The 17,967-nt window shown below is 38.9% G+C and overlaps 1 protein-coding gene across 9 annotated transcripts in view; it reads left to right on the top strand.

Moving 5' to 3' along the window:
• Nfi (Nuclear factor I) overlaps positions 1-17,967 on the top strand; it is a 168,532-nt gene that overhangs the window by 94,070 nt on the left and 56,495 nt on the right. For all 9 annotated transcript variants that reach the window (XM_076311339.1, XM_076311336.1, XM_076311337.1 and 6 more), the window contains one exon: positions 667-850. In XM_076311339.1, coding sequence (XP_076167454.1) covers positions 667-850 — 184 coding nt within the window. The remainder of the gene's footprint in view (positions 1-666; positions 851-17,967) is intronic.

The following is a 17,967-nucleotide window of genomic DNA, read 5'->3' as shown; positions in this document are numbered from 1 at the left end:
ACATACCCATCAATTAGTTATTAGCTTAGTTACGAATGACGCGTGTGTCGTTTATAGCCCCGTTTTAAAGTAACTGTACAAAAAAGTATAAATCACCGTTAATTGAATACCAAACAGTATAAAATGTACTGCAAATTAAGAAAGATGAAACAATACGATTTTTATTCAGAGCGTTCGTGCAAGGTTCAATTACGGGCCCACTTGGACCCAGCTCGAACGTCTCCGTTAACAAAGTTAAAACGATATAACTTTTCTTCCAAAGATTTGTTCAATTACGGGTCCATTTGGACCCAGCTTGAGCGTTACATCGAACGCCCCCTCGAGAAAGTAAAATAAAATTTACGTTCAAAAGATTCGATTCGTGGGACCCCACTTATGGGTCAATTTTGACCCACGCGCGAACTTTCTCACGTAACCTCCGGTGTCACGAGGTTCGATCGGTCGCAGTTTCGACACGGAGCGTTAAAACCACCGCGATCGTTGATCCCATTGCAATCGATATCCCTCGAAATCGATTCTCTCCACGAGAACGGTTACTCTCGTCCGTACGTACGGTACGTACCTAACCTAAAATCCGTACTACGACGGAGGAAACGGTGGTCGGGTAGTCCCGCGATTTCCGGCGACATCGCAGCCAATAATGGCAGTTCCGTCGTTGTATCGCAGGTATGGAGGTTGGACCTGGTAATGGTGATCCTCTTCAAGGCAATTCCGTTGGAGTCGACGGACGGGGAACGGCTGGAGAAGACTGCGGAATGCGCTCAGCCGGGTCTCTGCGTCAACCCCTATCACATCAACGTCTCCGTCCGGGAACTCGATCTCTACCTCGCCAATTTTATCACCAGTCACGGTAAGCCATAACCGAGATAATCGTTCAATTAGACCTCTGACTGTATGCAACTCATCGACCATCTCGAACCTCATCGTCGCGTGTTTAATAAGGAAACGATAATAGGTCGTTGACCAAGTTCGGTGGATGTTTCGCAAGAGAGTATTTATTTTAATATTTGTTTACTTAAGTGGGATTTTCTGTCTGTATTATGGAAGGGGGTTAGTGAATACCCGGTCGATGAAAATTATATCCAATGTAGATACTGATACTCAAAATTAAAAATGAAAATTAAAAGAAATAGTAGAGTGGAGTATCTATTATGTGAAGTAATTGGGGGATATTGGTAACTAATTTTGTTTCTTGGTGAAAATTACTGAAGGAGAGCAGACGGTAAAATTCATCGAAAGAATAATTACACACCTTGAGGACTTGCTGTATTTTTCTTTTCGAGTGTGCAGTTTTTCAAATCCACTGTAAAGTTTACAATTCTTTGAATTTCTTTCACAAATTAGTAAAATTTTACCGAGAAAGGCACTTTGGAAAAACTATGATGAAAAATCGATTATTTAACTTAAGACATCTCGAGTTGGTACAGTGACCCGACGATGTAGATGGTGTCCGGATAATCGAGTGTGGAAAGTGGGACCGAGCATTGTCCACAGAGTTGGCGAGTTAGAGTCTACTAGAGGGGAATCGTAGACGCTGTTTGAGTTGTAAGTTGTAGCGTGATTAAGAGTTGGAACCTCAAGTTGAAAGTCAAGTGTCCCGTTCTGATTGGTAGCAGATGGGAGTCGTTTCGACCTGTGTACAAGCCAAGTGACATATACATACACGCAGACCCTGGATTACGGTCAGGTGAGGATTGACCTTGACGGTGAGAGGTAGCGCGTTGAATGTCGAGAGGTAAATTTCGAAGTTGTCGAGTTAGGTGGAATATTTTGTTTTCGCTGCTAGAGAACGTTCCTCCGAGGTTCCTCTTTAGAGGGTTCATTAATATACGCGATCGACTGTCGTTCACTTACAGTAAAATCGTCTCGAGCAAACCTGACGTGTTTCTCGAATCTTCTGCGACTGGTCGCGTCCTTGCAATGCATATATCGTTTTCCTGCAATTAATGTTATTGCATAATAACTATAATAGATGCTATTGTAGTTTCTTGGCACTCTTATTGTATTACGAAGTTATGAATACGAGTTCTGTACGTTTGGGACAATTTTTTGACCCGTCGCGTCTTCACGATGTATTGTTCTTTCATAATCGAAGCTATAATAATAGACAGGACTCGATGATACTGATTTGTTTTACTCAGTCCTCTCGTTATGTCACACACATACAAGTTGGGACCTCGGGTCCCTTTCAACCCTTGGCATCTTCACAATACAGAGACGATCTTCTGTATTTTCTCGGTTCTCTCGTTACATCGCAAAGTTAGAAAGTACGTGTTATGATGCGTTCGGGTCATTTTTGACCCGTAGACTTCGATCGCGCACACCAATCCAAGAACGTTTTGAAGGCCCTCCGTAGGTCATTCAACCGAAATACGCTTCGACCCTGATGTTATCCTCGGGTCACATTTGACCCGGAGCATCTTCGCACTATACTGTCTCTTCATAATCGAAGCTTCGATAAGAAACGTGCCTCGATGCTTCTATATTTCCTTAGTTTTCTCATCGTATACCCGAAGTTACAATATACGAGACACGATGCATCCGGGTCATTTTTGACCCGAAGGCTTGGATCGCGTACAGTAACCTAAGAACCTTTTAAAAGGCTTCTGTGGGTCGTTTAACCGAAATACGTTTCAATTTCGGTCCTGCCCTCACGATCCATCCGGGTCATTTTTGACCCGAAGACTTGAACCTTGATAACCTAAGAACCTTTTAAAAGGCTTCTGTGGGTCGTTTAACCGAAATACGTTTCAATTTTGGCCCTGCCCTCGGGTCACTTTTGACCCGGCGCGTCTTCGCACTATACCGTCCTCTTCGTGATCGAAGCTTCGATAATAAACGCATCTCGGTGTTCCTGTATCTCCTTAGTTCTCTCATCGTATCGCAAACTCCTAGAACACGTGTTTCGATACATTTGCAACAGACTCGAAACCGAACACTTCGATCGTGCACACCGACCTAGGAACCGTTTAAAAGGACCACCCCAGTTCCGTTCGATCGCGCCACCATGGCCAGAATTGATCAGGCGTTGTTTCCCCTCAGCTGTTCAAGGCGAGACACACCGAGCAGGTCGTGGTCTCGGCTCCCTCTACGCTAGCCGTGCTCCGCGCGTTCATTCACTCGCGGATCCGTCCATTCAAAGTGTCCACTCCACTCGGCTTCGATTCAAAGTTTCTTGGAACGCTCTGCCAATTTCACTCGGCCCCCCATGCAACGCCGCGAACCGGTGCTGGTGTTGTTCATGGCGCTGGGCTGGCTCCCGCGCGAATCATTCTTCCCGCTGGCTCGTTTCACCGCCTGGTAGGGTACAAAGACCCCTAAAGTCGTTTCACGCGGCTGATCTATAACGATCGCGGCTCCGATTGGCAGACCTTCGCGGCACCACCGCAAGGATCGGCTTCAAGAATAGTCGATCTTGTCCACCGTCCAAGGTATTCGATCGTTTCGCGTTCCATGAGACCCGATGAATTTAACCCGATGAGTCCCCTTCTCGGGGATTCTAGAACGGATTCCTGGGGGAATCTAGCCAGTGGAGAGACTCCTTACTAGACACTTTTCATCCAGAATCAGGAATTGACAACTTACAGGTATCTGTACCTGGAAAGTGGCATAAGTTACGCAACTTGGAATTGATAGTCTATGGGTATCTGCATTAACAATATATGGATACCTGAACCTGGAATTAAATATCTATAGGGATCTGAACCTGGAATTAACTATCTATAGGTATCTGGGCCTGGAATTAACTATCTATAGGTATCTGAACCTGGAATTGACAGCATGTAGGTATCTGAACCTGGAATTGACAAGGTGTAGGTATCTGAACCTGGAATTGACAACATGTAGGTATTTGAACTCGGAAAATCTACAGATACCTGAACTTAGAATTGAGAACCTGTAGGTATCTGAACCTGGAATGGACAATTTATAGGTACCTGCCCTTGGAAAAGTATTGACAATTCGTAGATATAAGAATACTCCAAAGCTGGAAAGTGCACACAAGGGTCTACACAAACCAAGATCCTTGATTTCTCAAAATCACTAGGAGATGTCCGGAAAGATCCACCGTGTCTCGAAACCTTGGACTCCAATGGAGCTTAATTGGCCAAACCTGGTCAAGTGTCAAGGATCCACGGAAACCAAGATTCTCGAAGAAGGAAACCAAGTTTCCAAAATCACAGGACACGTTCCATGAGTCCAGCCTGTCTCGAAATCACGAACTCCGATGGAACCCAACCAGCCGAATCTGGAGATCGTCGAGGATCCACGGGAGCCAAGATTCTCGGAGGAATTTTGAAAAATCGCGCGTGGGTGTCCCAAAATCAGAATCTTCGACACGGATGGAGTCCAATTAACCTGGAGGATCATCCGAGTCCGTACTGGAACCTAGAGGCGAGAGCTTGGGGTGTCTATAAGATTCTGGAGATTGGTGAATCATCCCGAAACGCCTCTGTCAGTCACGTGGTTATCGTTAGCCCAGTTTCAGTGAACGAAAGAGGGAAGTCTGTTGGTGGTCCGCGTCATCGACGGGCTCGATCGATCAGCTGCCAGAAAACTCGCGACTGGCAGCCGCTCGCGGCTCGCGGGCCGCTTCTTTCGTTCGGGTTTCATCGAACTCACTGACTCAGTCGGGAAACACGTAGTTTCCGTGCACGCGTCCTGGCAACCCTGATCGCCCCGAGCCGGTCGCCCGCCCGTGCAAAGAGCGTGCTGGCTCGCGGGCCACAGGCCCGCACCACGCCTTGGCAGCCGGCTTTCGAATGTTTACAGCCGGTTGACGCAAAAATTGGCGAGGCCTACCGCACCACCTACGAGAAAGAGAAAAAAACGCACAGCTGCCAAGACATGGGGTAGGTTAGGCACTCTCCAGATGGTCCATCGTTTCGGGCGACTGTCTTCGGTTCTTGACCACCCTCAAATTTTCTTGGTTTCTTCAACGAAACTGCGAGGGATATTGTTGTTTGGAATTGCAACATCTTTTCGTATTTACAACGAGAGGGAACTAACCTTCCTCCTGTTCGAGGAATTGCTGTCTTCGATTCTTGGTATTGGTATGGTTCTTTGACTTCTCTAAGAAAGGAATGTAAACATTATTTCTTGGCATTGCCATGTTTCTTTGACTTTTCGAATTAAGGAATGTGAATATTGTTTCTTGACATTGCAAGAATGTTTCTTTGGCTTCTACGGTAAAGGAATGTTGATCCTATTGTTTGGAATTATTACACCTTTTCTTATTGATACGTTTGAGGTTAGGTAAGTTACTATTTTTGGTTCTTGAAATTGTCATGTTTGCTCAATTTCTCTGATGAAGGAATATGGATATTATTGTTTAGAAGGGTTACATCTTTTATTATTGATACGTTTGAGGTTAGGTGAGTTACTATTTTTGATTCTTGAAAGTGTCATGTTTGCTTAACTTCTCTGATGAAGGAATATGGATACTATTGTTTGGAAGGGTTACATCTTTTATTATTGACACATTTGAGGTTAGGTGAGTTACTATTTTTGATTCTTGGAATTGTCATATTTACTTGATTATACTGATAAATGAATATAAATATTATTGTTTAGAATTATAACACTTTCCCCACTTGATACAAATAACAAACACGTGTTTGAGGTTAGGTTAAGCTAAGTTACTCTCTTTGATTATTGGCATTGTTAAATTTCTATAATTTCTTCGACGAAAAGAAATATTATTATTGTCACAAATATTATGAACGTGTATGGGTCAGGTTACTTCAAATTGAGTTTCTAACTTCAGAGTTAGGCACTTGAACAGCTTTCGCAGTGACACGCAATCGCACTCTTATTTATTTAAAGAAAAATTGAATACAAGGTATATATTAAATTAAACAAATGTTTTAACAAATAAGTTTTAAATTACTTCGTAAATACAAAGTACCTTCAAAGTCTGATTTTGATAAGATCACCATATTGGATACTGTACACCAATAGTTGTTAAAATTATTTTGAGATATTCTTCTTTGGTAACAGTAACTAAATTTTTCATAAAGTATTCAACGAAGCAAAGTCAGTGTGCACAAAATAATTGTTGCTCGAAACACAAAACTTCTAAATGAAATTGACAAAAGCACGAGAAACATAACCTCCTCTTTTCAATTGGCCTAAATAGTCCATTGGTGTCACTCCATTAAATTCCTCGAAACTGGTACCAAATTTACTACATCACGTATGTTGTATCAACATTCTCATTGACGTCACTTGAAAAATATATCCCCTCGTTTCTAATTGACCTAAATACTCTATTAATATTACTCCATTCGATCCCCCAAAACTAGTATCAAGTTATATTTTACACATTACGTCAACATTCTCATCAACGTCACTTGAAAAATATATTCTCCCGTTTAAATACTTTATTAATACTACTCTATCAGATACCTCGAAACCGGTACCAAATTTATCATACGTCTATATTCCTCCCCAATGCCCAATCTATAATAAACTTACGATAATTTTAATTCTCACTTACGTCACTTTAAACGTATACCCATCCATCGTACAAATTATATCAAATTACATCAACGATACTTTATAATTCAAATTGTATAATTAGTTCCTTCTTGTCCATATCGCTCGTGGAATGCATACTCCCACTTCTAATTAACCTAAACGCTCCATTGCTTTCCACGAAAATAATACTAAATTTATCTCATCGTATACAAATTATATCGTTCCTTCCTTCTCGTCCAGGTCGCTCAGGAATACATACTCCTGTTTCTAATTGCCCTAACTATCCAATTAGGGTTACTCCATTCGCACGATGACTTGCTTAACAATACTTCTTCACGGCTCCGCTGTTGTCGTCCGGTGGCCACTCGCGCATGCGCGCGCGCTAGCACGTGGCCGATTAATTCACAAAGCTGACGAAAGAAGAAAACTGGCGGTCGTGCGCGACGACGAACGATCAACATCATAAAAATTCCTGACCCTCTGTAAATATACACGCCGCCACCACAATAATATAAACTCGGTGGCTGCCAAGGCGTGCCGGATAGCGAAGGCTTCGGCTACTTCGGACCCTTTCGGATTATCTGCCCCGTCGACGCGTATGCTAAAAGTAGACACTCGCCTCCGTTCGTTCGTTTCGACTGACCTAATAGACGGTATTATTATAGAAGGGAAGTACACCGGGACAGGGACCAGGGTTCCCTAATATTTCAATCCAGCGCATCCGGTTATACGCGTGCTCCTCGAGCCGTTACCCTAACCGGGACCGATCGAAGATCAGAATTCAACTTACGAGGGAAACTGATCGAATCGACGAGCCTTGGGACCGGTGCAAATTGGAAATAAATCAGTTTCGAGTAATCTTGAAATTATGTGTGAAACGGAAGTACACGTTGGGATCGGGAGCAATAAGGGAAGATTGAGTTACTGATTTAGGTGATTTCTTGAATTTAACGAGTGGGAGTAATTGTTTGTTCAAGTGGTTTTAAATTTGGTTTCTGGACGTGTCTCTTTTAATTCATCGATTCGAAATTATCTGTCGTAGAAATAGATATTTTATTCGATGGTTAGAGTAAAGACATATGGTGATTTGTTTGTGGGAGATCAGTCTATTTAACACTTTCATAGGTCTGTTATTATGAGCATAAATATCACCCGAATTTGTGGAGAGTTTCACTGGATTTTACAGCGATAAATATTTTATCTTATTTTCTGTATATGTATATTCTGCAGCTTTGGAAAAGCTTTCGGTTTAATCGCACTGTGATATATTTTTAGTCAAACTTGTCCTGGCTCACGGGCAGAGATGGGTAGATAATTCGAGTAATAGATGACAAATAAAAACTTTATATATTATATGTTATTTGGATAAGCTTTTGTTCTTTCAACGTATAGAAACAAATGTGTCAAACATGGTTTAGAAACCTTTATATTCGTTCGAAATGATCGAATTAATTTTTTTGATTATCACTCTTGTCTTTCTTCTATCAGAAGACTCCTTCCCTCAAGTGGGTAAGTTGTGCACTCCTAGGGTCTTTTTTGACCCGTCACACGGCTACAATACATCCTTCTTCTATAATTAAATTTATAATAATAGATTACATCTTTTATTCTCAGATATTTTTATTAAACAAATATCAAGTACTACCAGTACATTCCTCGGGTCATTTTCGACCCATCACATCGTCACAGTACATCCTTCTTCTATAATTAAACCTACAATAATAGCTACGACCGGATACTTATGAGCTTCTCTCAATAGTTATTTCACTGCATTACAAAGTTAAAAACACGAGTTGCAATACTTTCGAGATATTTTTGCCTCAAATATTTCGAATATGTAGAACTATTTTTACATGGAAGAGCAACTGACCACGTAGTGTTGACTCCAGTCATCACTGGTAAAACGTGAAACACGAGTTGCAATACGTTCGGGACATTTTTGCCCCAAAAGCTTCGAACCAAAAAAGAAGTATTCTACATGGAAGAACAACTGACTACGTAGTGTTGATTCCAGTGGTCACTAGTGAAACGCAAAGCACGAATTGCAATACGTTCGTGACAATTTTGTTCCAAAAGCTTCGAACCAAAAAAAGAAGTATTCTACATGGAAGAGCAACTGACCCCGTAGTGTTGATTCCAGTGGTCACTAGTGAAACGCGAAGCACGAGTTGTAACACGTACGGGACAATTTTGTTCCAAAAGCTTTGAACCAAAAAAAGAAGTATTCTACATGGAAGAGCAACTGACCACATAGTGTTGATTCCAGTGGTCACTAGTGAAACGCAAAGCACGAGTTGCAACACGCCCGGAACATTTTTGTTCCAGAAGTTTCGAATGTGTCATCGAATCGAAAAAAGAAGTATTCCACGTGGAAGAATAGTCCCTCACGTGGCGTTGATTTCAGTGGTCGCTGGAGAAACGAGTGGAGGAGTCTATTCCGGATTACGGGAGTCACGCGGCCCCCTTTTACCGCTGACTTCTCGCGGCTAAAACGGAGCTGCTGGTGGCATCGCGAAAATGCGATGTCCGAGAACGACACGCGCGGAGGCGCACCTGTCCTCTCCTCTAACACTTTCATAAGAGACGATGATACTTACGCAACCGGCCGGGCGATATTTAGCTCTTAGGGCGAACACGCAGCGGCCGTCTGCTCGCCCGCTTCAACGTCGACTCTCGCTCCTCTTGAATAGTTCGAGGCGGATAAACAGTCGGGTTGCACGATCAGACCATCAGGAACGGAGTTTCGTTGAATTGCAATAAACACGCTCGAAACTCCGTGCAGTACCGGCTCTAGGGGGTGTGTAACCCTGTGGTATCGAATGGGAGATCTGTTGGCCAAAGACCTTGAGATTGTCTCAATTGTGGTGCGTTCCTTTGGGTCTTCCTTGACCCGTTTCGTCTTCACGTTATACTACTTTTTTATAACTGGAGTTTTAATAACAAATACGACTCGATGCTAGTGTTTATTTTACTCAGTCCACTTATTGTATTATAAATATAAAAGGACGAGTTCTATACTCGCGTTGTACCGAGGGATATGCAACCTTGTGGTATTGTTCTGTGAGCATGGTCATTTTTTAGTGTACCTATTTGTTTTACACATAGTATGTTGTATTGTTCAGGGTACCATAGTGACTAAGATCGCCTCTGCCTCCATGAACGTGCTTGGATCGTACAACATATGCTGCAGCTTGCGACGCTGATCTAAATTCTGAATGACAGTGGTTGGATCAGTGTTTCTCGAAATTAAATCTTGTCGTGTCTCCTTCAATGTCTCGAGGCATCGTTCGGTCTATGCAACAACCTATGATCCCTGAAATTCCAAATGTGGAATTCCGGTAGTCGTTACTTGATTTCGAAACGAGGATATTCTTTCCAAATTTGGAATTGCTTCAGTCGTTTTTTAATTTCGAAATGGGAATGTTGTTACTTTTGGAATTCTTTCAGTCATTTTCTTAATTTTGAAGTAATGACATTTTTTTCAAATTTGGAATTCCCACAGTCAATCTTTAATTTTGAGCCGAGAACATTGTTATCAAATTTGGAATTCCCATAATGCCTTAATTTCGAAGTGAAAAGGTTCTTTCTAAATTTGGAATTCCGTTAGTCGATTTTTAATTTTGAACCGAGAACATTGTTATCAAATTTGGAATTCCCGTAGTCCCTTAATTTCGAAGTGAAAAGATTCTTTCCAAATTTGGAATTCCACAAACGATTTTTAATTTTGGGACGAGAACATTGTTATCAAATTTGGAATTCCCATAGTCCTTTAATTTCGAAGTGAAAAGATTCTTTCCAAATTTGGAATTCCACAGTCGATCTTTAATTTTGAGATACAAACGCTCTTTCCAAATTTGGAATTCCCCCGGTCCTTCCTCAATTTTCAAGCCCACGTTCCTGAAATATCTACCCGTCTGAAAATTTGTCCCGTTCCAAACAGAAATTTGCTACGATCTCGGTCGCCTCGATCCTGGGTACCGTGCACCGAAACTCTCTCTCTCTCTCTCTTTCTCTCTCGATCCCTCGAAGCTCTTGCCTCGAGCCACGATCGGATTTTTCGCGTGCACGGTGTTTGGGAAAGACGCGCGAGTTACGGGTACTCGCTCGCGCGCTCGCGCTCACGCGTCGCGACACGCTCGCGTACTCTCTCTGTCTAACGTGCACGCGAGCATGTGACTATGCGTGCCGATGTGTGCTCGCTCTATAAATAAATAGGCGACGGACATCTTGTACCCGAGCTCTCTCTCTCTCTCTCTCTCTTTCTCTCTCTCTCTCTTTCGGACACCGTGCTCGCTCGCTTATATGTTTGATTTTACATTCGTGCCGCCGCGAATACCTGAAACGAATATTCTCGTACCTGCGATTAATCCTTCCACCCCCCTCCACCCCCTTCCAATTTGCCCCTCGGCGAGGTCCGTTCAAAAAATCAAGCGACGTCCAAAAATGAGAAACGTCTCTCTGTCTGGGATGAATATTTTATTTGTTAGAACAATTTAAAGGAACAATTAATCCTTCTAGTTGCAAAAAAGAATCTAACCGCTTACCATAGACGGTTACCGGTTTAAATGTTTATTGTTCGAGAATAAAATTTATTTTACAATTCGATTGAATTGAACAAATTTTTGATTGTTTTAAGAGATTATGTGTCACATTTTTGTGCGATATAAATTAATAACTACCGGTTTAAATGTTTATTGTTCGAGAATAAAATTTATTTTACATTCGATTAAACTGAAAAAATTTTTGATTGTTTTACGAGATTATGTGTCACATTTTTGTATGATATAAATTAATAACTACTGGTTTAAATATTTATTGTTGGAGAATAAAAGTTATTTTACATTCGATTAAATAGTGAAAAATTTTTAATTACTTTATGAAATGATTTACGTTATATTTTTGCGTGACATAAATTAATGACTACTGCTTTAAATGTTTATTGCTCGAGAATGAATTTTGCATTCGATTAAATTATAAAGAAATTTAAATTATAAAGAAAAGCATAAATGCTTTATGAAATAGTTTATGTCACTTTTCGATACGGAATGTTCTTATTTAATAATTCAATCGAGTAAACAATAAATTTTTATCCCCGGGAAATAAACACACGAAGGCGTTCGATTATTCCTATTCGAGGTTGCGAAGCTTTCCTTTGTCTCAGCCACGGATATCAGGGTTGAAAGCAGCCAAATCGTTGGTGTTATTATTAACGTTTCGTTTGATTACAATGCGAACAATTCCCTCGGGGATGCCAATTTACACTAAGTGTTTCCAACATTCGTTGAGATTTAATTGTCAGGTTCGTAAACGGTGGTAAATAAGCAAGTGAGCTAGTTAAAATTGATTAGAAATTGTTAACGATTGTTTCTTAATAATCATAGATGTTTATCACGATCTGTGATATTTGATTATAATTTTTTATCGAGTTCGTTTTAAATACAAAATCGTGTTTGTGATAGTAGTCGAAGAGTTTGACGATTATTTTTCAACAATTATCGATGTTAATCACAATCCACGTGTGAAATTTGTTCGTGTTAAATTTATTCTCAAAGTCGTTTCGAAAATAACGTTTCGTTTATCGTGGTAACCAAAAAGTTTAACGATTATTTTTCGACAATTATTGTTTATTGAAATTTATCAGGATCTGCGTTAAATTTGTTCTCGTTGTAAAATTAGAGATACGTTTTTCACAGTAGACGAAGAATTTAACGATTAGTTTTCAACAATTGTTAACATTTATCACGATTTATGTCAAATATGTCCTCGAGCTGGTTTTAAAATCAAAATCATGTTTGTCGTGACAGTCGAAGAGGTCGACGATTAGTTTTCAACAATTGTAAAATCGAAATTTTGTTCACCGTGGTAACCGAAAATTTAACGATTATTTTTCAACAATTCTCGACCAACATCTACCACGATTTATGTCAAAATTGTCCTCGAGCTCGTTTTAAAATCGAAATTATGTTTGTCTCAATAGTGGAAAAGTTTGACAATTATTCTTCAACAATTATAAATTCAAGAAACTATTTTTCGAGATAACCGAAAATTTAATAATTATTCTTCAACAATTCTCGACCAACATCTACCACGATTTATGTCAAATTTGTCCTCGAGCTCGTTTCAAAATCGAAATTATGTTTGTCTCAATAGTGGAAAAGTTTGACAATTATTCTTCAACAATTATAAATTCAAGAAACTATTTTTCGAGATAACCGAAAATTTAATAATTATTCTTCAACAATTCTCGACCAACATCTACCACGATTTATGTCAAATTTGTCCTCGAGCTCGTTTCAAAATCGAAATTATGTTTGTCTCAATACTGGAAAAGTTTGACGATTATTCTTCAACAATTATAAATTCAAGAAATTATTTTTCGAGATAACCGAAGATTTAATAATTATTTTTCAATAATTCTCGACCAACATCTACCACGATTTATGTCAAAATTGTCCTCGAGCTCGTTTCAAAATCGAAATTATGTTTGTCTCAATAGTGGAAAAGTTTGACGATTATTCTTCAACAATTATAAATTCCAAATATTGTTTTCCGTGGTAACGAAAGATTTAACGATTGTTTTTCAACAATTCTCGACCAACATCTACCACGATTTATGTGAGACTCGTCCTCGAGCTCGTTTTAAATTCGAAATTATGTTTGTCGTGGTAACCGAAGTATATGATATATATTTGGGTTACAACGGGATACTGGTAAACGAAAAGCGTTTACAAAATGGTCGTAAAATCCGCGTCGTGGCGCATAGAGCGCTGTCCTTGACGGAATCTTCCCGTGGCGTCGCAAATTCGCGTGCGCCCATGGATCACATAGCGTCGTCGACGAATCTCCCGTCTCTATTATTGTTCCAAGACCGTGTGTATCTATCGGGCTCTGAAAATTTCTACGTCGCGCACGCACCTGTCGACCACCGGCAGACTAATTTTGCAGAGGACTTCGATGCTCGGCGACGTCGACGATGTCGCAATTACTTTTTCAGGGAAAACAATTTCGTCGCCTCGATCTTTGTTCGCGCGACTGCGCTGCAAAAATTCGAAAAGTTTTCTATCGTTGTGAAACACAGGAATTTGAAAAAAAAAAGTAGTCATCGATACTGAATTACAAAATAATTTTGGAAACAGTTGAACAACGGAATTCGAAAAGTCAAGTAATCAAGTAATAAGTAGTCAATACTGGATTATAAAGTAATCAGTAGTCGATACTGGATTATAAGTACTAGATGTAGTGTAATAGTACTGGGTTGTAAAGTAATCAGTAGTCAATGTTGGATTATAAAGTAATCGGTAGTCAATACTGGATTGCAAAGTAATAAGTAGTCAATACTGGATTATAAGTAATAAATACTGAATTATAATTACTGGATGTAGTGTAACAGTACTGGATTATAAATTAATGAGTAGTCAAGACTGGATTATAAAGTAATAAGTAATCGATACTAGATTGTAAAGTAATAAGTAATCGATACTGGATTATAAGTAATAAATATTGGATTATAAGTACTAGATGTAGTGTAATAGTACTGGGTTGTAAAGTAATCAGTAGTTAATGTTGGATTATAAAGTAATCGGTACTCAATGCTGGATTACAAAGTAATAAGTAGTCAGTACTGGATTATAAAGTAATCGGTAGTCAATACTGGATTGCAAAGTAATAAGTAGTCAATACTGGATTATAAGTAATAAATACTGAATTATAATTACTGGATGTAGTGCAACAGTACTGGATTATAAATTAATGAGTAGTCAAGACTAGATTATAAAGTAATAGTAATCGATACTGGATTATAAAGTAATCGGTAGTCAATACTGGATTATAAAGTACTAAGTATTCAATACTGGATTATAAAGTAATACCTACTAGATTATAAATACTGGATACAAAGTAATAAGCAGTCAATGCTGAATTATAAAACAATTTTGCTAGCACTTGATCGACAAATCTCGAAAAGCTCGATCTTAGTCAAAAAATGATTTTCTTCGCGAGATAAACATTTTATAGAATAAATAGCCAATACTGTCTAACAAAGTAATTTTGCAAGCACTCGAAAAGCTTGTTTTTGGTTAAAAAATGTCCCTCGTTGCGTTTATCGCACAACTCGGCGATTAATATTTGCGATTGGCATACGACATCATTTTATAGGTCCCAAGGAATTATAACATTACAATTATTTACGGAAAATATGATGGGAGAGTTATAAAATTGCAGATAAAGCGGTGCTTGTAACGAAAAATTGCAAACGAGCGCACGAAGTGCAAAAATTTAGCCATTTTGTGGAGAAAAAAAAATCGATAGTTTTATCGTACGTAACGAGACATTGCCAAAAATATTCATTCAAAACCATACAGAGTTAAAAATCGAGATAATGGATAACGATGAACGTATTGGAAGAAATATGTTCGTAATTATACTACGTCCTACTTTTAAAACAAAAAGTAACGAACGCGTAAAATAATTGTTATATTTTTTCGTTTCTTCTACGGATAACGGTTTTGATAAATTAATCGTTATAATTAAGTGAATGGATCCCGATTTGTGACAAAAGTCAAATATATTGCAAAAGTCATTAACAGGAGAATAAAATAGCGATATAAATATTTTGATAAAACTAGTCAAACAGTATAAATTCTATTTACAGATTTTACAATCGCCTGTGCTTTTCCAAATGCTACATTTGAACCATTACGTACATTGTTAATATTATTATAAACAAGATACTAGAATATTGGATAAAGTATTCGACAATTATGTATTAGATATTACAATTTAAATCCAAATGAAAACTTGAATGTCGATTATAATTTCAACTCGATTAAATTGTTTTTACAATGAATTATTAATATTAATATATATATTAATGATTTCTGTTTATATCCAACAGGATCTTATCGAAAAGAGAATTAAAATACAGTAACTTTGAATTTTAAATAGAAATAGTTTCTTTGTCCATAAAGTACCGAAAATAATTTAAAAAATAATCAGCGATTGTTATTAGATTACTTTTGCAAGCCCTATGGGAATGGAACTCGAAAAGTTCAATTTCAATTCGTTGCGAAAATGACTCATGCTGCGTTTGACGCACAAGTAATTAATATTCACAGTTGCATCGAAAGTCGTTTTGTTTTGCAATTGAATAAATACTCCCAGAGCATAGAAAATTTTCCATTAAAAGATCAAAGAAAGCCGCTGAATTAATCAATGTTGGGAAAACTCTCTATGCTAAATTAATTTCCCTGTATTTAAAAATTACATACAAAAGTAACAACTCTTTTAGAAAATCGTTAATTAAAATTAACTAAAAAATATAGAAGCTTATAGTGTTTGCTTTAACTCGAGAAATCTAGTACAATATTATTATCCACATCGATAAATAGTTAAGGGGAATAATTATGCTCGTAAATAATATACATATATAATAATTAAATACACAAGTAAAAAATCTTCCAAAAAAGAATTATTACTCAAAGTTTTCTTTAATTCGACCATCTAGAATAATATTATCATCCACGTCACTGAATACCTACACTCGTGAATATATGTAACAATTAAATACAAAAGGGACAAATTTTACAGAAATAATTATTCACGAGAATCAGAAGTGTATGTAGAATAATAATATTATCCACGCTCGAGTATACGCAGCAACGAAAAGTCTAAGGGGAATGTGGCCACTGCGCGCCATTTTGGTCAGACCCAAGTCTGGCGCCGTCTGACCCAGTACGGCCCCGCGATTTCTTCCAGGAGTACACTTTCCAGCTCAGCGCGCTAGCGACTTGAAGGGAAACAGACTCGTTGAAAACGATTCCGCTGGTGGATCGCTTATCGTTTCAACGGCCACGAGTATAAACGACGATATAAGTTTCAGTCGCAATTAAAAATAACTCGGTGGTGAACGTGTGTTTGTTAATATCTATTTATAGTTGCCGTTCGTTTTTGCGGCGAGATTCCCGGCTGTTGTTTAACAAACAGAATCACGGGGAACAGCGACTACGACGACGATGCGGACGATTGTGAAACGTTTTTCCGAATTTCCATCCGCGTCGAATAAATCGATCTCCGTGCCCCTCTGCCCCGTGGCCATCCCTCGAGGAACTCGAACACACGTTCCGGGCTCTCGTGTATTTCGGTGGTATGTTGCGTAATGAGATTTGCGTAAGGTCCCGCGATATAAAACACCGTGTGACAGCGAAGGTGAGATGGGATGCGACGAGGATGCCGGTTCCCAAATCCGACCCGGCTCCCGTTTGGTCCGGGGAATCCCAGAATTTCGGCCTTCTCTTCGTTCGTCGAGAGAATTTCGCGCGACGGAACAGCAAAACGGGTTGCAGAAACTCGAGGAGCAGACCAATCGGTGGGAAAAGACGGGAAAAGACACTTTGGGGAATTTTGGAAATTTGTTGGGTAAGGTGAGAGAAAGGGAAGCTACAACCGAGGGAAAGTATAGGTATTTTTGTGGTTGAGTTTCGACGAGAAAATTCGGGAATGGAAGCTTCGGATAAATTTAGAAATTTCTAGGGTAAAGTGAGAGAAAGGGAAGCTTCAATCGAGGGAAGGTATAGGCATTTTTTATGGTTGAGTTTCGACGAGAAAATTCGGAAATGAAAGCTTCGGTAAATTTAGAAATTTGTAAGGTAAAATGATAGAAAGGAGAGCTTCAACTGAGGGAAAGTATAGGTATTTTTTGTGGTTGAGTTTTGACGAGAAAATTCGAAAGAAGAAAACTTTGGGTAAATTTAGAAATTTGTGGGTTAAATAATAGAAAGGAAAGCTTCAACTGAGGGAAAGTATAGGTATTTTTGTGGTTGAGTTTCGACGACAAAAATTCGGAAATGGAAGCTTTGGGTAAATTTAGAAATTTGTGGGTTAAATAATAGAAAGGAAAGCTTCAACTGAGGGAAAGTATAGGTATTTTTGTGGTTGAGTTTCGACGACAAAAATTCGGAAATGGAAGCTTCGGATAAATTTAGAAATTTCTAGGGTAAAGTAAGAGAAAGGGAAGCTTCAACCGAGGGAAAGTATAGGTATTTTTTGTGGTTGAGTTTTGACGAGAAAATTCGGAAGAAGAAAACTTTGGGTAAATTTAGAAATTTGTAGGTTAAATAATAGAAAGGAAAGCTTTAACTGAGGGAAAGTATAGGTATGTTTGCGGTTGAATTTTGACAAGAAAATTTGGAAAAAGTAAGTTTCAAGTAAATTTAGGAATTTGTATGGTAAAATGTGTGAAAGAAAAATTTCAACCGAGGGAAAGTATTGTCTACGATAGAATTGTGGCAGCAAAACTTGTATAGAGGAAGATTTGACAAATTTTAAAAATTTGTACGCAAAATGGTAGAAAGAGAAGCTTCAATCGAGGGAAAGTACATGTATTTTCTACAGTCGAGTTTCCGTAGGAAAATTCCGAAAAAGAAACCTTCGAGCAAGTTAAAAAATTTGTATCGTAAAATAATAGAGAAAGTATCTTGAACCGAGGGAAAGTAC

This window comes from Ptiloglossa arizonensis, chromosome 5, assembly GCF_051014685.1.
Source record: "Ptiloglossa arizonensis isolate GNS036 chromosome 5, iyPtiAriz1_principal, whole genome shotgun sequence".
NCBI lineage: Eukaryota > Metazoa > Arthropoda > Insecta > Hymenoptera > Colletidae > Ptiloglossa > Ptiloglossa arizonensis.
The sequence above is the reverse complement of the archived record's forward strand: the minus strand, read 5'-3'. Positions and strand labels throughout refer to the sequence as shown.